Source organism: Callorhinchus milii, unplaced genomic scaffold (assembly GCF_018977255.1).
Source record: "Callorhinchus milii isolate IMCB2004 unplaced genomic scaffold, IMCB_Cmil_1.0 Scaffold5, whole genome shotgun sequence".
In the NCBI taxonomy this organism is placed as follows: domain Eukaryota; kingdom Metazoa; phylum Chordata; class Chondrichthyes; order Chimaeriformes; family Callorhinchidae; genus Callorhinchus; species Callorhinchus milii.
Window position 1 is genome coordinate 42,576,738 of NW_024704746.1, and position 21,450 is coordinate 42,598,187.

General features: G+C 41.1%; 1 protein-coding gene across 1 annotated transcript; it reads right to left on the reverse strand.

The window, feature by feature from the left end:
- Positions 1-4,002: 4,002 nt before the first annotated feature.
- wnt2 (wingless-type MMTV integration site family member 2) lies at positions 4,003-20,617 on the reverse strand. Its single transcript, XM_007894593.2, has 5 exons — positions 20,261-20,617; positions 16,979-17,199; positions 12,124-12,401; positions 10,376-10,640; positions 4,003-4,485 (listed from the first exon to the last, which is right to left on the reverse strand). Exons 1-5 carry the CDS (start codon positions 20,341-20,343, stop codon positions 4,256-4,258), a joined length of 1,077 nt encoding a protein of 358 aa, XP_007892784.2. The 5' UTR covers positions 20,344-20,617; the 3' UTR covers positions 4,003-4,255.
- Between the last annotated feature and the right edge of the window lie 833 nt (positions 20,618-21,450).

Below are 21,450 nucleotides of genomic sequence, written 5' to 3' on the forward strand. Positions count from 1 at the left end.
ACAGGATAGGACGGTTGAAGTATTGAGGTGTGAAGGAAGGAGTTATAATACTAAACAGTCAGGGTGTGCCTAAGCTGCACTGCTCGGCCAAAGCTGGATCTATTTAAGAACATCTTCTCAAACCTAATAAAGTTCAGAACCATATGCAGGATATTCCATTAACAGCATATCAGCCTAAGATCACGTTCCAGGGAAAGCTTGTGTTCTGATAATATAGAACATCTGAAAATATTTAGTGAGACAGGATTGCTATCCTGATATGACAACTCGGCAATGAATTGTTTTTTGAATACCGAGGGGTATAGATCCCAATGTTTTGAAGTGAAATTTCTATATGGCGACACAAGACAATGCTCGTGATGTATTTCTGTATGTAGCATTAGTGTTTGACAATTTTGTCTGTGTTGCAGCCAATTCTGTGAATTGAATTTGGATGCTAGGGTTTTTTTGGAAGCATTTTTACAATGGAAGCAATTTTGTAGCTATCCTTCCTCCTCCATCTCCCCATAGCTGTTTTGACTTATGGGTTTGAAAGGTATTTTGCACAGTACACATTGGAATAATCAATATGTAATGCTACTCATTCCCCTGCTTGCCAGACTCCCAAGTTCCTCCCTACTCAAGCTACAGAACCAGTCAAACTCTGCAGAATGTGACCTCTCCCAAACCGGGCTCTGTGTGCCTGTTGCCCCCCATTCCTTGTTCAGCTCCCTGTCCCCTAGTAGATCGAATTCAAGATCTTTCCTCTCCCCCACCACACCCAACTGTGTGACCTTGTACAATCTCACCAACCCAGCCACTCCCACTGTCAGCAAGTACCAATTAATGTCTCCTGCCTAATCTGCCCCACCATAGGTGGGTGAACTTTCAGGGTGTTCTGCCCCCACACTCTGGAACTCCATCCCACGGTCCCTTCGCTTCACTTCCTCCCTTGCATCCTTCAAGGCTGTTCTCAAGACCCTTCTCCTCGACCGTGCCTTTGGTCTCCCTCCCACCTCTCTGCCTTCCCTCACCCCTACACCACTCCTCCCCCATGCTCGGGCCCCGACAGCTGACTGTTCAGCGCTTTGGAACGTCCTCCCGACATGAAAGGCGCTCTATAAATGTAATTTTGTTGTTGTTGTTCTCCCCTGCTCTAGCTCCCATTCAGCTGTTTGAAATTCCATGCTCTCCTGCTGTGAAACACAGTAATAGTGCCTTATACAGCTTCTAACGTGTAACTACTTACGTTATATATGTTATATAGTAACATTATATAAGTTATATATAACTATATAAGTTATATAGTTGCACATTGGAGGCTGTATATGTTACATATGTATATGTTCGGTGCTGTATATAGTACAAATGCTCCGAGATGCTACCCTGCATGAAGGGCGCTAAATAAATGCAAGTTGTTAGATTCTCATTTATGTGATAAAGTATTTGATACATTTATACACTAAATTTCTGTTTTTTTAAAAAAAAACTGTGGAAAAAGACCAATTTCTGAACCATGTTAAAGCACTGAGTTAAGTATTTAAGCATTCTGAGAGATATTTGGGGGGGTGGGGAGTGTAGTCCTGATGAGCTAGTGGATAGAGCTGTATCTTTCAGACCAACATGTCACTGGCTTGAATCCTAGTCCATGCTGGGTGTCTTGGCTACACTGGGATTACATAGGAAAGCTAAATTCACCTTGGGCTTCGCAGTTATTGAGGGGAAAACCAGTCAAGAGTTCCTACTCCTAGTCCCATTTCAGACCCTCTATTGAATGTGTGGGCATGACCTCAGCCACTACACCTTGAACCTCTGAATCCCTGTCTTAATCCCTCAGTTGTGCCCATTCATCAAATCACACCTGAAGATTTCCTCTTTGACAATGCCTACAGTCACTTCCCTTTCCTCCCTGACTCGGAATCAAACTCCGTCATTGTTCAGTGCTTCAGCATGTAAGTGTCTTGGAACAATCATTTGTTCTATTACTTCCTGGAGCTCGTACATAGCATCTTGGAGTTGAGATGAGCAGAAGCTACAAAATTGTAAATATCTGTAATTTTCTTCACACCTGGACTGGAGCCCCCAATTGGGCAATAACTTGTCCAGTTGCTGCACTGCTGGTGCCCTGTGATGTATATTCCCAGTAGAGGGAGAGGTGTTTGAAGTTGTCCACGGACTACAAGAGGTTTAATAAAAAACTGCAGGTCCATGACTTAAATAGAGTTTGCGGTGTGTGTCCAGTGAGGATGAAGGACCATGACAGTGTGTTATCAATTGAGGGAAAGTTGGTGAAAGACAAGCACCATGGCTTAAAGAAGAAAGAAGCACGCTCAGCGAAGGGAACAAGCATCCTGCTGTGGTGTACCTGAGAGCAGCTGTTAATGATTTGAGTAAAATAATAATAATCTTTGCATTTGATATTGCGCCTTATCACATTTTCGAGACGTCTCAAAGCACTTCACAGAATATACTGTAAAGTGAATTAACTGTATATTTTGTGGGTGAAATATTGCAGCCAATTGCGCACAGCAGTGTCCCACATACAGTCGTGATTGAAGTGACCAATTTGAAGGAATTATTACCCACAGAAAAGCGATCCGCCAATTGACTAACAACCGGGTTCCTACTTACTGTGAGATAAACAGTGGGGTGTAGAGTAAGGAAACTTGCCCAACATTTTGCCCTACTGGCAAATTGAGATAAACATGAAGTAAATCTTCAAAACCCATTTCTTTTAAAAGTTTTTAAGATCAAAGATCATATAGGGAGCTTGAATCTAAGGCAAGGGCTATAGTTTTGAGCCACAGCTTGATTCTGTTTTGATGCTTTTTCTTGTGGATGTACCTTGGAAGTTGCCTCCACAGTACCTGAATGATAAGTATAAGTTCCAAAGTAGTTGTGGTGTGATAGTTTGGATGGCTCAGTGGTAGGGTGTTCTTGACTTTAAAGCGGAGCTCAAATCTCACCAATATCCAAATTGCAATTCTCAATTAGAAGTTCAAGAGGTTTTTTTTCTCACAGAAATTGATAAACTCTATCCCCTGTTGTGACGCTCCCTAAAGTTATATTCCCATAGAACATTTTACTAGAACTTACTCTGAGCTCACTTACCTTCCCCCTCACACACTTAAAATGAATTAAACCTATGCAAGCTTGTGGTTTTTCCAGGGAAACAAACATCAATTGAGGGTTTCCTGTGTGGATTCTTGAGAGGAGTTAAAGCCATTTATACTTAAAAGTATGGTTTACTTACAGCACTTGCTATTCAGAATACAACAAGCTACAATTCACAACGTAAAACAATATCAGCAGCTTGTACACATACATGTATCCTTATGACAGATGGCACTACAGTATACTGTACTTGTACATCAGACAGTTATACTGGCTCAATAGAAAACAGGAGCCATAGACGGAAATGAACTCCAACACTATACTTGAGAGGAAAAAACACTCAATCTCAGACTCTCGATAAGGGTGAAGTATATGGAAATGGACTATCGAAATTTGTGGTCGAGTTATTGTCTTTGTAATATTTAGTTGAAACTCCACTTTGACTTTTTGCTGTGCTCACGTGCATTTACATTTTCTCCACTTCCTTTCTTGAAGCTTGTACAACCATTCCACAGCAGAGGGAACCCTCCAGCACCTCACCTCATTCTTCAATGGTGAGGTACAATGAGGGTCCAGGGATGTGAGGAGAATACAATCAGTCCTGCACAGCGTGAGTCATTTTTTTCCTCCTCGCTGCATCTCAGGGGTTCAGTAAATGTGGTGAGCCACAAGAGCAGACTTCCAGAGGACATAGTTTTCTCCCAAGTGAACAGAGGGATGACTTTCAAAGACAACTCTTGCTAGCTGTCTGTTTTTTTTTAAGTGCCCAACATTGGTTTCAGAAGAGAGTTGGCAAGTGCACAGTGCTGTTGGGACAGACCACTCTTACCCCAATCTGTAAAGTGGCACATGATTCACAATAGTATTGAAAATACAAGGGGAGGGAGGAGAGAGTTCCCACAGACAGCTAAACCTACATTTATATAGCATCCTTCACACAGGATAGCGTCTTGGAGTGCTCATATACAGAACATGGGAAACGTGATGGGGTGGATGAAAAGGAGACTATATAGAAAGGGAGGAAAGACAATACATTGGGGTCGGGGAGAAAGTGTGGGAGGCTTCAATACATTTATAAATGAGGTTAAAAAGGACATCCTATGGTTGAGGATGATTGGAGGTGGATTTAGTCAGTTTGTCGTACATCCCCTGCAGAGGATATTCATGTCCGCTCCACCCAATCTATACTCTTGGGAGCTTTGCACGTGTGCACGTCGGTCATCTGGTGGCATTCCTTACAACGGACCACACAGCACCAGTGAAATTTACATTCACATTTCGTCACTCGCATGACACGGGTCGTGTCATAGCCCCGGCCACAGCACATCACTTCACATCCATCCATCCCTCGAGAGGTCCTGTTGCACACTCTGCCCGCTGTGCCCAGGGAGCCTGGTAAAGAGATCAAAATTAATTGTCCTGTAGCGCGCAACTGAACATTGACGGGCATTTTCTCTATAACATTCAGATAATGCGTAACTGAATGGTGCTTAAGATTATATTTCTGCTGGTTCAGAGTCCAGTATCTGATTAGTATGCAGCTGTCTGATACATGATAGCTCACAAAGATATCAAACACTGACTTGCTATTCTATTTAACTGTGAATGATTAATGAGGCAATTCATTTCCACTCTTATTGTAACATTACAGTGGACAGGCAATCACTCTCTTAAGCTGAAATTTGTTCAGCATGTCATATTATATTATAATATGTTGGAGGGTTGCTTTCTGAACATGCAACATTCAAAATTGGTGCGGGTTGTGATCATGTGGGTAAGTGGAGACTTTGTCTTCCAGAGAGTTTTTATGTCAATGAAATTCATCCACAAACTATACAGTCAATCCACTTTACAGTATATCCTGTGAAGCGCTTTGAGACTCAACGAAGTGATAAGGCTCTATATCAATGCAAGGATTAAAATAAACGGGCTGGATTCTGCTTTTGTTATGTTGCTCAAGTCCTGTTAACTGGTTTAAAGTTGAGCTGCAGCTCAAACAACAAATTACATTTGTATTGCACCTTTCATGTCAGGAGGACGTCCGTCCCAAGGCGCTGGACGTCCATCCCAAGACGCAGGGATTTGGACCCAAGCAGGGGGTTGAGTTCAGGAGGGTTAGTTAGGGGTAGGAGGGTGGCCGAACGTGTGGTCGAAGAGGAGGGTCTTGAGAAGTTCCCTGAAGGAGGCAAAGGGATTATGGGATGGAGTTCCAAAGGGCTTGGGCAGAGAGGCAAGGGTGGGGGGCATGGAGCAGGCTGGAGCCTGCTGAACAGAGGGAGCGGACAGGTTGATAACACAGTTAACTTCAATTAACCTAACTTGACATGGCACCTTTCATGGTGGGAGGATGTCTCAAAGCACTTTGCAGAATTTACCATTAACTGCAGTGACTAATATTGTAGCAATGGCCCACAAACCGTCATGAATTGAATGACCAATTTTATCTGTTGGGCAGGATACCGAGGAAGAACTCCCTTTCCAAATAGAGCTGTGGAATTGTTAAATGCCCACCTGAATAGGCAAACAGGATCTCAGTTTAATGTCCTAGAAAACATGACACCTGTGACAATCCAGCCTCCCTTGAATTGAAAAATGCACACTGGAACAATCAGAAGCTAAGTTCTGCTGCTGCACCTGAACTGTTTGTATGGTCTCTTCATTAACTGCAATACAAGAATTTATTGCAATTTCCAATGCACAACACATCTTCAGTCAAGGGATCTGAGAAACAATTCCATAGCTTTTTGTTAAACAAGGTTATGTGAAGATTTGTAGCCATTTGCATTTTACCTGTTTGACTTTTGACCTCATGTCAGGTCAAATGAATTCCACTGAAATGTAAATTTTGCTTATCCAAGAAGTAATAGTTATAAATCTATGGCTTTGATGTAGGCTTGAAGATACTCAGAAGCTATTAGTCCACGTGGCAACATTCATGCCATCATTTCAAATAGCTTGGCGTTACCCACACAGTTACACATCCACAATGATATTCTGTACCAAATAACCCTGTAATATTTTTGAATAAAGTCTATTTCTAAACGTGTGACCTAACAAAGGTATCTGGTTACATTATATAGCAGTCATTGTGGTTCAACTGGATTGTATCTTTTCCATTGCAATGATTTCTGATGAAGCCCTCTTTTTACAAAGGATTGTGGTCATTTGCAGAACATTGAGGAAGAGTAACTGGTGAATTTTGTTTGTTTATAACTATTGCCATAAAACTGTTTGTTATAGCGCTCTGGGACTTTATCCTGCTTGAGGGGTGCTATATGAATGCAAGTTGTTTTTTGCAGAAGAAAAGGTTGGTATCAAAAAAAGTTGGAAATCCCCAATTTAAAGGTATTCCAGATTTGAAATTCATTACAAGCCACATTTTAAAAGCTATTGCTCTCCATGTCACATGAACCAGAGCTGCATTTTGTGACTCCAGTGCTTGAACACACACTTATTTGGCAATCCATTTCAGCATCGCGTTTGCTTGGTTTATTGCCATATAACTGTTTGGACATGTGCTTATTCCTAGAACTTTAACCATCCACCCCTTGGATTCTGTGTAAAACGTTTTCCCATCCATTGAGTCTTTCTGCCTCCTATGGTTTACTTCCCATATGGAGCAGTGTTCTGTAGAGAATAATCTGACAGCCACGATAATAGGAAATCTAAAGAAAAACAATTTGTGTTTGGGAAAAAATAGAAGTGTTGAGATCTAAATCCACAATTCTTTTTTTCATAGTTATTTAAGAATAAATCCCTGCATTTGCTATAGCGCCTTAGTAAGTCTTCGAGACATCTCAAAGCACTTCATAGAATATGCTATAAAGTGAATTGACTGTATATTTTGTGGGTGAAATGCAGCAGCCAATTAAAAAGAAAGGCGCATTTTGCCCGTTTCCCACATATAATCAGTGTCCTGACCAACAATACACCAGATTTAAAATGCCATTCATTTCATAACTGCTTGTGAGACATTACTCTGCAAAGTGGCTGATGTGTTCACCTACACATTTACAGTATTTATATGCTTCTCACATCAGGAGAACATCCCAAATTGGTTCACGGGATTCATTGTGTAGTGACCATATCCACATAAACAGCAATGAAGTGAATGATCAATTTTCGCGGGGTGAGGGGAGAAAGACTGTTGACCAGGACACTGAGGGGAAACTCCCTTCACTTTTCAAACAGTGCCATGGAATCTTTAACAACCACTTAAACAGGCAGATAGGACCTCTGTTTAATAGTGAAGCAGAAGACATTTTGCTAGTTAATGTTATAGACGCTATATTAAATGCAAGCTATATCTTCACTTACCATTAAAAGCAGGAAGCTACTAACGTATTAGAAGTTGTTAAATAGTTCCCCTTTGCTGAGGGAGGGGAAAAGTTGGCCAAGTCAAACATCGTGGATGTTTTTTAAAAGACCATCACTCTTAAAATATACAACTTACACCCATGATTCCTGCAGGACCCAAATGAACATGTTAACTTTCTCTTGGCTTGCTTAATTCAAGGATCATTAAGGGGCCAGCACAATTCCATTATGTAAAATAAACCACGCCACATGCCTGAAAACTACACCAGAAAGTTTCAGTTGTACAGGACGTTATTTTAAGTGATTGAGAGGTTTGGCAATAGGAAAACCCAAGACAAAGAAAGAAAAAAGTATCTTTCTGAAGAGAGGAGATTGAGTTAATTTGGATTTAGTCCATCAAAAAGGATGGGTTTGTTAAACTAAATTTTTTTCCTTAAACATGTCATCAAATCTGGTTACTGTTTCCATAATATAACTTCTCACTTTCAAAAGAAAAATCCTTCCCTATTCTTTGGAGTTTCTGGAGGAAGCTTTGATGATCCAAATCAGCTGGAACTTGGGAGCTTGAGCATCAAGCACTGGGTGCAGCATATGGGAGATTGAACTTGTCCCAGCTGATGAGGTGGAGAAGATTTAACTACAATTTAATTGTTAAATTGACAAAACACAGGTGTCCAATCAAATATTACATTAGATAAAGTCCACATATTTATCTTTCCCCAATAGAAACTCAGATGTTAATTTATCATCATTGGGTGGGGGGGGGCAAAGAGTCTCCCATTCCTTTACAAAATACACTTTACAGTGAATCCTGTGAAGCGCTTTGAGACATCTTCCTGACGTGAAAAGCTGTATCAAATGTTGGGATTTTCTTTTCACAAAGGGGAGGTGGGGGGGGGGGGTGAGGAAGAGAATCTATAGAGCACACCCTACTCATATCAGTAGCTTTTTTATATTAAAAAAACTACAAGACTTGCCAATTTGACAGTCCTTTCCATTAGCTTTGCTGTGTTGGTGTCTAGCCGATTTGACTAAAATTTGCCTTTGACGCATTACAGCTCAGTCAGGTCAAGTGAAAGGTAAATTATCAGCAGATGTGATGGAAATATTCCACAGACATTCTTCATTTTCAACACATTTACTATTTGTATATAATGAAACTAACAGATGTCACAAACGAGTCAACACATATACTTTAAAAAAATGCACAAATGCCAAATCTTTCTGAATATCATAAATCTTCATTAACTTCGAATAGTCTTTTTATAATTAACTAATAATTACCTGCAGTATAAATAGTTACATGTTCCACAGTGCTGCAAAAGGTATGCATACTGTCAGCCACCTATGATAGGAGCAGGTTTGTAGCAAAAAAAACTCATAATAAAATGTTAATAAAGTAAGATTTTCCTGCCCTCTTTTGGCTTAATTGCATTCTGGCACGCTGGAAAATGAATAACCATACAAATTAAGCAAGCAAAGGTATGCCAACAAAAAGTGTGAAAAAAACAGTGTGGATTTGCAAGATGTTATGCAAACATTGCCAGGGAACACTAATGTTTGCTTTAGGACTGTAAAATTTTCGGAGATGATTGAATGCAGTACCGTTGCCAAGATTTATGTGGACGTAACCCGATGTTGGAAAGACTGCTCCCTCCGTCAAAAAAAACTACCTCCCACATTTGCTCGAGACAAATAGCCATTAGAATGCAAACTTGTTTCCTTTAGCATCATCTAATTCAACCATGTATTTAAAAAATATTCACTAGTAGTGCTTTTCTGTGCTGGAGGAAGACAATGTACTTTGCTTTTGACCATCTGGGATGAACAAATGTTGCATCTGGACAAGATCAACTCCTCAGAATTTGCACGAATGACACTGTAAACTCAAAGAACTAAGTGGTGCAGCTGATACAAGCTGCTGCTTATAAACTATTCCAATTCACAACAAGACCTTTAGGACAAGGGAATTAAGGCAGGACGAGAAGAGCCATGTTGTACTTTACAGCTTTTCTGCTTTTCCTGATGATCACCGTGTGCTCCGAAAACTGCTAAAGTGACATTTTATGACAGGAATGAAAATGATCTAACATTTGTAAACTAATGGATGGAAATTGAATTGCTGTAGATTGAGAAATGTAGCCAGGTCTAAGTAGTTTAAATAGGAGAACTTGGAATTGTTGCTTCCCTCTGTTGACACCTTTTCTCTCTCATATTACAAACAACAACTATCTCCACAGTTCATCAGGGAGCCAAATGACCTATCTGAGCCTGAACTGGAGCAAAAGTTCATGAACTCTGGCTCCAAAACCATTTCTACTCAATGAATGGAACATTTTACTAGCTCAGCCCACCAAATAGTGAAGATCTGGGAAAGTCTGCTAATCTCTGCGTTCTATTGCAACACCAAAACTATTCCCTGCTCAGGTATGGCTCAATTCAGATGCAATAGTAAAGCAAAATTTGCTCTAGTGCTTATCCCCATCCTGTTCGACTTCTGTTTTCCACCCAAGTTGTCACAGTAAAATAGAGGAAATTATCTGAAATTGCCAAAGAATGCCAATTAATGTTGTATTACAAGTGGTTCATGCCATGTGCTAGTTCCCACTTAATTTTTGCTTACAATCCTCACAAAAACAGAGAGGAGATATTTGTCCTAACAGCCTGGACTAAATTAGTCCAGATAGCACAGAACTGGAAAGGGGACAGCATTTCCCTTCTGTACCAATCCACAAATATTGACAACACATTAACTTTGTTTCAAAGGTTTGCTGTTAAAGGCATTGTAGGGTTGGCAATATGCTACAGGGAAGAGCAGCTTCATAGTATTATGTCTATATGAATGTCAAATCTGGGTATAGGTCACACTTTGTTGGGCACCAGCAATAATAATGGGGTTATAGTCAAACAGAACTTGAGTTACAATTCAGAAATACCAGACTATTGAAGGATGGAGGAAATTTACCTGCTTCTCTGTCCACGACACAGTAATCTGGAGAGTTCTCGAAATACACCAGGTCGTTTTTCGTTGGCCTTTTAAAGTTCTTATTCGCTATGGTAAAACCAGTCCCATCTTGGTTCATAATGACTTGAATAGCTCCATTGTATTTTCTCCGCAGGTAGTTGCCGGNTTTTTGGAAGTCTTGCATGGCCAGCCAGCAAGTTCGTAAGGTACACGATCCGCTAACTCCGTGACATTTGCACTCAAGCTGGAGGAAGCGCTTTACAGCCTAACGGAGGGGGAGGAGGGGAAAAAAACATTCAATACACCACAGTGACTGAAACAATGCCAGGATAAGCAGTAGTGGCTATATTCATCAAGTACTAAGGATTAATCATAGACTTGGAATGTAGGAATTAGTCAGAGGTTTGCTTATTGTGACTTATGCTGATGTAGTACAGATCCAAATAGTTAAACTCTGGGCAAGGGAGTATCAAGTACAATATTTGGGGAGAAGTTCCACCTGGATCTAGATTTTCTCTTGATGAAATATTTGAGTGTCCAGAATTTGGTAAATTGAATTCAGTCACAACTTGAAGGTAGTTTGTCATTCTTAAAAGAACTTATTTAAAAAACATGAGGCTGTGTTTAAGAATTTGCCAAATTGCTCTATAATGCTACATCAATAGAGTAAATCTAGACCCAGGTGGGAATTGCTTTGCACCAGAGAGTGAAAAAAATAACAGACATGATGTCTCTAAAGTTCTTGAAACATAGATCTTTCACTGTAAAGTGTTCCCGCTGGAATCCTGCAAGCAATGTCCACAAAGAACAGAATACTTACCACCAAAAGGACTATTACCGCTGCCATGTTATTCCCTCCTGGGTGATCAGCGTCTGCTCCACCCAGAGAAGTAGAATAGTCTCTTCTTGGAAGGAGCAGATCTCTGCTCACCCAGTGGATGGAAGGTAAAATTGATTTGTACTTGGCATGTTTACTACAACACAGTCAGATGTATATTCGCTTCCAAGAGATCAATTCTTCCCACAACACCAACGTGTGAACTTAATACTAAGTATAGTTGGAAGGAGGGGAAAGTAAAAAGCAGTTAGTAAAACTATTGATTTATTGTTATTAAGAGTGTAAATTAGATTTTAAACTAAAGGTAGATCCAAAAGTACCAATTTTAAACCATTTTGAAACAATGAAACTCCTCATCTTCTGCATTTTTCAATCTGGATGTTTTTTTCCTGTCAAACATTTATCTACTTCGCTTTTAAATTTTCCAACATCAGGATTTAAAATGTTGGAGTCGTACCCTGGATTTGCAGATATATATAATCCTGCCGGGAACCGGGTATGTGTCATTGACTAGCTGACAGGCTGCTCCGAGACCCTCATTCGGATTATTACAATTGCTCTGCACAAATACTCCAAAAGATATGGGGCACGACGTCTGACTAAACCTTCAGCAAAATGGTTTCCCCAAACACTGCCCCAAAATAGCCTCTCTCCCCTTCCTCCCACCCATTTACCTCCCTTAGCCTCTCTCCCGTCCAAAAAAACCCCAATAATTTGGTCACTCAATCCATGACTGTTTTGGGACACTACTGTGTGCAGTTGGCTGCTGTGGTTCAGCCACAAAATATACAGTCAATTCACTTTACAGTATATTCGAAGATGTGATAAGGCGCTATATCAAATGCAAGGATTATTTTTATTCTATTTAACAGAAGGAGTCTGGGTTTGCCAGAGGTAAAGAGAAGCATACCTTTCTACCCGCTCGGTTATTATGAAGATTCATCAGTGCCCGAGCATCTTTGCCCTTCTTTTCCTTGGCATCCACAAACGCTTTCCCAAATCTTATGCCATAGTCAATGTTGTCACTGCATCCTCCCCAGTCAAACATTCCCTTGTTGTCCTTGGAGGTTCCCTTCTTTTTGGGGTCGCAGGAGCAGGAGCCGAGTTCTCCCTGACTGCAAGCTCTGGTGATGGCAAAAACCACCCCGGCAGAGGAGATGGCATAAACAAAGGCAGCTTCTCTGCTACCTGAAGCAAGAGAGCACAAAACAAAATGGTTAAACAATCCAAAGACACATGCAACAAGTTCGTACAGATTCGCATTTCATTCTCATTTCATCCTGCTAAAGCTCAACACTATTCTGGGAGGCATGAGCCTGGCAGGTTCACACTTACCCAAGGCATTGCAATGAGATAAGGAGGTGCAGACTGTCACCAGTCCTGCAAACCATAAGCATGGTCATAGCTTGACAGATACTCCTAAATCCCACCTTAAGACTTGCCTCTTCGACTGCGCCTACAGACATCTCTTCCTTCCCACTCACTCAGTATCCAAACCCACCATTGTGCAATAATCTGAGGCCCTAGCCTGCATGAAGAATGCTATACAAATGCAAGTTGTTGTCCAATGTACCAGTTCCTTAGACTAACGCTGTAAGGTGATGTTATTCTAAACACAGGAATGCCTCTGAGATGTGTGGAGGGGGGTGGGGCTGTTGGTAGGGTGAGAGGAGAAAGGGACAGAACTTGTTATATGGTCAGCCAGGTGTCTTGACGGGCGGAAACCCTTACCATGCATAAGAGTATCCAAACCAAGCTGAGACATGCATCCCACCTATACATGGAAATCCTAGAGATGGATTGTTGGAAATGGTAAGCACTCTCTCACAAATGCTTCTTGCCTAATTCAGGAAAGTATTAAGCGCAAGTTGGCAAGAGCCAGGGCTTGGGAACCCCAGAGAGTGGATTTGGGTACTGGTGGAGAAAACTCTGCATTGCTTTGAAATAACTGCAGCGCTCCGAGATGCCGAACGGTGTGAAGGGCGCTCTATAAATGCAAGTTATGTCGTTGAATTAGGTTAAATAGTTGAGTATCAACTAAGAAATAAAGCTTGCTTTGTAAAATAATATCTTCACGTCTAACTTTATTCTCCCAAACTTCATCTTTAGGAAAAAGGCAGTCTTTCGTATTTGTCTACATAAAAATATAAATTCTATTTGCTTTTGATATAACACCTTTTCACATCATTGAGATGTCTCAAAGCGCTTCACAGGATATACTGTAAAGTGGTTTGACTGTGCATTGTAAAACTATTTTACTTCCAGATTATTTCCACTCCTTGATTGAATTATTAATTTTAGATTCTATCTACCTTACAATTCAATTGGCTGGAAAAAGACCTCTCTGCTGTTATTTCAAAGAAATGCCGAATTTTTCTCCTGGTTAACACGTCCCTTCTTATCCAAATTTACATCAATTGGTTACTTTCATTATAATAATAATATTCATAGTCCTTACATTTGATACAGCGCTGAATCACGTCAAGACATCTCAAAGCACTTCACATGATATAATGTAAAGTGGTGTGGCTGTATGTATATTGTGGGCGAATGAGACAGCTAATTTGTGCACAGCAATGTCCCACAAACATCCATCATTTTATTGGATGGTCCTGGTGCAGATTAGCTGCTGCGTTTCCCTATGCTGTATATTATTTCTAATCGATTGTATTTTGTAAAGTGCTTTGCGATGTTTATTTTAACATTAAAAGCTCTATATAAATGCAAATTATTATTCATTATTAGTCTAACATGTTTGGAGGGCTATGGGGAGAGCTCTGGGGAGTGGGATTGATTTAGATAGCTCTTTTCAAAGAGCTGGCACAGACACGATGGGCTGAATGGCCTCCTTCTGATCTGTATAATTCTATGCTAACACTGACAAGAGAATACCAGGAAGCACTCTTAACTGAGTAAACTCTGGGAACAATGTCCGTCCGGGTTCACTGAAAGTACGGAATACAACCTTGTAATCGGTTCATGAAAGACAGATGTAAAGAATAATTTAAAACATCTGTTATTCTGCTTGTAATGGAATAATAGAAAACTATTTCACAGTGGAGTTTGTAACAGTACCACCATATTACTACAAAACCAGTGAACAGCAATTAATGTGAAGTATTAGAATTGGCTATAAGAGAAAAAAATACATCTCTGTTCAATGACTATCTCACAAGTTAGATAGACCCGTGGGTGGATCAGAGAGCAGGCGGGAGTAAGACTCAGGCATAGAATCATAACAAGGATGTAACAGGTCTGATTACAACCATGGTCTCTAGCCATAGATTTCCTAAAGAATTTGTTCCCAGGAGCGTGTCTGAATCACCTTTGGCACGTCTGTGATCGGGACTCACTGAGTGCGGGATATGTGGGAATGAAGCCAAGCCCAAACACACTGTGACATAACACGCACATCAGAACATCACTCAACTGTCCACGACTTTAGGTCCAGTTTTGTTTATAATCTTCCTTCACTTATCTAAACGTTTTCCCTTCAGTTGTTTTGGTCTAACATGAGCTCCGTTCTTGATGTAACACATTTCTTCTCCGAATTCAACATAAGACTAAACAACACAACAACAGCTTGATCCAGTAATGGATATGATGGATGTGTGTGTAATCCTGATCGGAACCAAGAGCAAACTTTTTATCAAAAGATGTTACTTAGTATATACTGTATAAAGTCTGAACCTAAAATATAAGCAATAAATTGAATATGAAGACTGACTTTTTTTCTGAAAGTACAGAGAACTTCAAATTGAAAAACAGGACACTCTTTTATGTTATATGTAGAAGCAGAAGAGAGCTGTGTCCATGTGTTGTGTTGCGTATGCCCAGGATGTCATTACAATGTACCAAATTAGTATTCTTTTAATTAAGGAATCTAGAGCATTACCTTTAAAATAACTCCTTTTTTATTTTTAACATGATCTAATATAAATGTGTAGCTCTTGCTACAGGAACCATTTAGAAACGAATGGGCAGAAATGAACTCTGATTGTCCGTCTTCAGTTGGGAATCTCATTGCATAAAACTTTCCCTGCAGTTGAAAGTTTGACAGAGTGAGTTTAGTGCACATGAACAATTTTTTTCTCCCACAAAAAAGAACCACTGCTTTGTCCCTGAAGACAAGGTCTGAAATTTATATTATTTTCAAATGAGTTTTCGTGTTTGGCTATGAATGTAAGAAATAAGCACTCTGTTACTGTGCGACAGCAGAGGGTCACAGCTATGACAAATCCAATCTATCCAATATCCTGTTTCACTTATATACTGCCCTGTCTTCAACACTCACACAGTTGCTTGAAATAAATTAAACTTTTATTGACAATGTGGAGATTTTACTGTCCTCTGGAGAAAATATGTCAGACAGACATTATGAGATTTTGAAAGGCTGTATTTACTAAACTACTCTGGGAAGGCTGCACTAAATACTTTGAAGGTTTTAAAACCAAGCCTTTTTTCTAATGGTTTTGAATGGAGTTAAACATGATTCATTTTTTTACAATTTAGGTGTATTTCACAAGTTATCAAAAACATGTACCTGTCCCTTTCCAAAGTACTTATTTTCCAGAGTTCATGCCCAATGGCTTTGTAAATTGCATTTAAATAGAAGAATGTTATGGATCCATGATGATCACCTTATGAACTCAATTGTTTCCAATCTAAGCTGCTTCAAATCCACCTCAAGTCAGTAATAAAGCTCAATGGGCTACAGTGCTTGAGTTAGATATAGTTTCTCTCCGTGGTGTAAAACCAATAGGGCATCAGTTTTCCTCCCTTAAGGCACGGCAAGATGTAACTTTGCTGATTACCAAGCTTCCCTTTCAGACCTCTGACATTACACTGGACACTGATACACTTGATGAAAAACAGGTTTACACTGAATTTGAGATGCTGAAAATTATGTCTGTCGTCAGTCAAGGTTGAGACTCCAGTGCAGTGCTGGGGGAGCGTTGCATTCCTGGAGGCGTCATCCTTTGCATTGGACGTTGAACTGAGGTCCCATCTGCTTGATGGACGTTGAGACAGTTTATGGCACTAATCAAAAAAGGGAGTTTTTCACATTTGTCAACACTTGCCAAGTAAAATCCTCTGAAATGCATTGAGAAGTTGATAATAAGGCATTATATCAAATGAAAATACTACTCTATCCATGGTGAGAATTTAGACACCATGCTTTGATGCAATATGTAAAAACATTACATATAAATAATGTTACACACACACAAATTATAATGTTACCAAATTAAAATGAACATTGGAATGAAATTAAACAATATTTGATATGCACCTTTCATGTCAGGACGATGTTTCAAAAGTGTTCCACATGATTTACTGTAAAGTGTTTTGCAGGCAAGAGCAGCAGCCAGTTTGTACACAAAAATGTCCCACAAGCAACCATGAAGAGAACAGTGAATAGCATCTGGCAGACTGTCGAGTGGAGAAACTCCCTTTTCTTTTTTTTCCAGCCCCAAACAATGCTTTAACATTAACCTGAACAGATCAACTTTACCCCAGTTTAATATCTCACCCAAAGGTCAACAACTCCCTCAGCATGGCATTGGAATGGCAGCCAGTCACACTGCGATGAGTTTAAGTCTCATCATGGGGACTGAACTAAGGACCAAATTAAGGTGGATTTGGAATGGATCAAATTTTGTCAATCTGTAGAGATCTCGAAGGACAGCTCAGCAGCTGAATTCGAACAGGATATAGATGTTCCAAATATACAACTACAAAACTTTCAGATAAATTCTACTTACTTCTCAGCATGACTCTACCAAAGAGTGAGTGGTCTCTGTCCAGGGTGATACAGTTCCAGCGGTGATGGCGGAATTGATGCTGGCATTCTGCGATCCACTCCTTAGCCCCAACTCCAATTGATTGCATGGCTTCAGGATATTTGTGACAGAGCTGTCGCTGTCTGCTCACTAAGCCTGGGATATTGTCGCAAACCACCCGTGTTCCAAGGGCACCCATGTACCTGCGTCAGAGATACTAAAGAGAATTATAAACAAAACAAACGACAACAACAACTTGCATTTATCTAGTGCACTTCACGCTCTTCTGAGCACTTCACAGTGGCAGGGTTGGGTGCCGAGCAGGAAGGGGTGGGGGGAGAACCACATGAATGGTCTTCTACAATTGAGCTAGGATAATCATGGTAGAGAACACAATATTGTTGCACTTCACAGGCAGTGATTATACGAAGCCAAGACATGACATGTATTCATCGGGGGAAAACAGCCTGAAATGCTGAGCTCCACCTACAGTGCTCTGGCATTGCTCCATAAGGCAATTGCCCCTGATGCAATAGGGCAACATTTCCACCGGCGGAACCCAAATCACTTTGATCCAAAACTAGTCCTACTAGCTTATCATGTGGGAGATGTTTAAATTGCTGAATAGATGTGGAAGGAAAGTGCTTACAAGAACATCAGAAGAAAAAAAATCATCCTTGCATTTGCTATAGAGTCTTCGAGATGTCTCAAAGCACTTCACAGAATATACTGTAAAGCGAATTGACTATATTTTGTGGGTGAAAATACAAAAAGAGTCTAGTTACAAACATCTTCTCCTTCTCTTGAACTAATGGGATAACAGACAAGATGGATGCCAAAGGCCAGAAGGGGAAAAAAAGGAGCGTGAAACATACATGTGTGTTAAGGGAGGGGGGCGATGATGAGAGAGCATCAGAGAGAAAGAGTTTTAGGAAAGAGAAAGACTTTTGGCGGAAAAGGGAATCTCTTAAGATTTCCAGGGAAAATACACCACATTCAAAGGAAAAATGTAAGAGAGAGAGCGAATGTTGTTGTGCATCACAGCTCCCTCTAAACTAGTGAACTGATCCCCTCTGCCGTTTTCCTTGCATTAGTATTTTCACCGTGTCTTTCAGCGGTGACCGCTCAGTAATTGGCAGCAATGGGACAGTTTAACCGAACATTTGGATTTTTAAGTCTGAGCTCATGCAACAAGCGGCAGTAACAAGACCAGTCCCTACAGATGAGACAACAGCCACATCTCACCGCTGGATTGATTATGTTGCACATCTGTTTAAGCAGCGCAGTGTCCTGGTTCAGAATCACTGTCCAGTCACTGCAGAGGGGAAGGAATTCAATTCCGAGTTCAATGTGTGACTGCCGTGCGGTTGTCATGTATAAAAACGAAGATTTCTTGTGCACACCGTGACTGAGGCATCCACTTCTTATGCACTTATAAGCGTTTGTTATTCGTTAAATTCAGCATCAATTTTCACTGATACGTTTTAAAGCGTTTTGCAGCATTTTCTCTCCCCCCCACCCCCCCACCCCCCCAAACAGCAGAACATTTTATTTCTCATCAAAATTCACATTCCCACCACACACCACCCCCCACCCCACCACCAACTTCTTATGGGTTACAAAATTTTGCTCAACATTTTGTCGCTTCGGATCAGACAGTCGAGAGACCAGAGAAAGCAAACCAGTCGCCTTGGACGATGCTCACAAGTAGAGTGCGAGGCATCTGATAAAGCGTCTCATAGCTTAGTTTGTGCATTGCCCACATAGCATATGAAACTTAGGTCATTTAATATGACATCTAAGCGTGTTTTTCCTCCTCCCCTCTCACTCTCTCTCTCCACATTTACGGCTTTCATAAAATGTGCATTTGATCTGCACGATGACCAGATTAAATTAAAGACTAAATACAAAGTACTGCAGATGTCGCACTTAAATTAAAGACAAGTGTTGCAATTTAAAAAAAACGTGAAGCATTAGATCTCTCACTCGCCCGTTAGGAGCCCATAATTTTTTTTAAAAAAACATATCATTTACGAATAAAACATCAATCCACTGAGAAACTGGGGTGATGGGGGGTGCGGACGGGTGTGGACAGAAAGTTAGCTGTTTCATGAACGCTATTTTAACCGCTATCCTCGACGCAGATTCTTTATATCAACAGCAACAAAAAATGCTTTGTAAATATTTCCTTTAAACTGTAATCAATTCTCACTTTTTTTTTTGCAGGGATGAAGAAGTTTTCACGGGACACAGAGGAGTCTCTTGCGGTCAGCAAGTCTGCACCATCCCTACACTGACCCCTTGCAACCGTGAATTGCCACTTAAACTCGGAACTTGCAAAGAAAAAGAAACGCCATGTAATGTTTAAGGCAAAAAGCCTCGCACTCTCGATCCTTCGTGTTGCTTGATATTTACTGCCACTATAGCTGGGGTGAGTTAACCCATGTTACTGCTACTGCAAATGCTGATCGCTCGGTAAAATCACTCTCACTGCACACCAACCAACTCCCTTTCTCTTCTTCCAGCAAATCGTGCTCCAGAGATGATGGAGGGTGTCGTTTCTCCCTGTCGGGTTAACCATTTATTAACAGCGGGACCTATTTGGAGGGCATCAATTGCATAAGCCACAATACCTTCCTCTGACAACACTGTCCAAAAGGTTTGCTGACCCCCCCACCCCCACCACCCACCCACCCACCCACCCACACCCCCCCAAGTCGAAAACCTGAGCAATGCAACAATTCTCGTTTCATTTCTGTTTCGCCCACAAAATACGGTCAAATCCAAAGAGTTTTCAACGACGTGATAAGGCGCTAAATCGAAATGCAACGATTGTTAATATTATTAATATTATTATTATTATTTAACCATTCTCACATTTGGTATTTTACACGTCGTGGAGTGGGAGTGGGTGGGTGAGAGGACATCCCAAAGCGCTTCAAACAGCATTTATTCTGCAGCGAGTGTGCAACGTGTGAGACGAAAATACTGGAGTTTTCAGACAGGAATCTCCCAACTCGTGTGTTTTTTTTTAAAAAAAAAGACCAAAAAAAAAGGACATCGGGCGTAAATTCTGTGCGCTTTTGTCGTTGTCTGCGTCGTGCTTTCAGCACCGTAGAAATGGGAGAGCATTGGGAGATCCCGGTAGTCCCAACTGTGAATTAAGTTACAGTGCAAATAGACTGCAGCTCTCCCTCCCCACTGGAGCTGCTGGGACTCTGCCTTTTCCCCCTCCAAAAACATTCCTGAAATCGAGTGACTTACCACCATGTCGAGTAGACTCGGGGTGTGACCCACAAGACTATCAAAGGCAGAGGCAGCCACAGGCCCCAGAGCACGGAGTTCATATTAGCAACGCTTTAAACCGGATCCTGACCACATCAGTCATGGTTCGGGAGAAGCAATGCCATGGAATCGCTCTCTCAGACTGCGAAGTGCCACTGGGGGCAACTCCGACCTCTTGTCCCGTCTCCGAAGGACCCCATCGGCGTTGGCATCAAATCGGATCTCTCTCTCTTTTTTTTTTCCTCCACCCCTTAGGTTTCTGTTAAAAGTGTCCCGAGGGCTTTGAGGCCACTAATCCGGTTTGCAGATGCCGACCCGAGTTCGCTTGTGGGTTTGGGTGGGAGATGCAGGTGGGTGTGGTGGCAGAGGTGGGGCTGCCTTCGGGTCCTGGTGGGCACAGGGCTGGGTGTGTCCGGGCTTCCCCGAGGTGGATGGGAGGGTCGGGCTGGGATGATGTGGACGAGCCGAGGTACAATAAGACGGAGCAAGTCGTCAGCAGTCCATCAATCACCCTCAGAGGAGGGACGTGAGGGCAGCATCTTCCCAAGTTTCACCGCCTCTGATCTGATCTTCACAGCGAGTCAGAAAAGGTGAACCAATCAACTTCTTTAAACAAGTCTCACTTCTCTAACCTCCCCCACCCCCTCCACCCCCCAAATTTCCTCCCAAACCGTAGACGTCTTGATACTATTTCGCGTTCAGCAACAACGTGTGTTGAATTGCTCCCTTTGGAATTAATGCTCGATTCGTAAAAAGATCATGGGAAGAATGCGCTTCTTATTGGCGTTTGCAGTCGTACATTACATTGCTTCGGGGTGGAAGAGAGACGAGATACCCACACGATTTACATGGGCTCAACTGTGGATGTTGTCGAGACTCGTTGAACGTGTTTGCATTCAGCAAATTAATAAACCAAACTCGTGCTGTTAATGATGAACGTGGATTTAAATAAAACGAAAAGGTCAGGTTTCAAATAAACGATTCCATCCCTAATTTGGGGACTAATAGGGCACATGGTAATGAACAAGATCCGCACAATCCGTACCTAACTTTGCTGATACGGATATATTTGTTTTCCTTAATAAAAATGACTGAACTCAAGATTATGGAATGAATTAATTTAATTTAACGCACTTCCAATATTGTTGATTTTTTTTTCTAATAAAGAG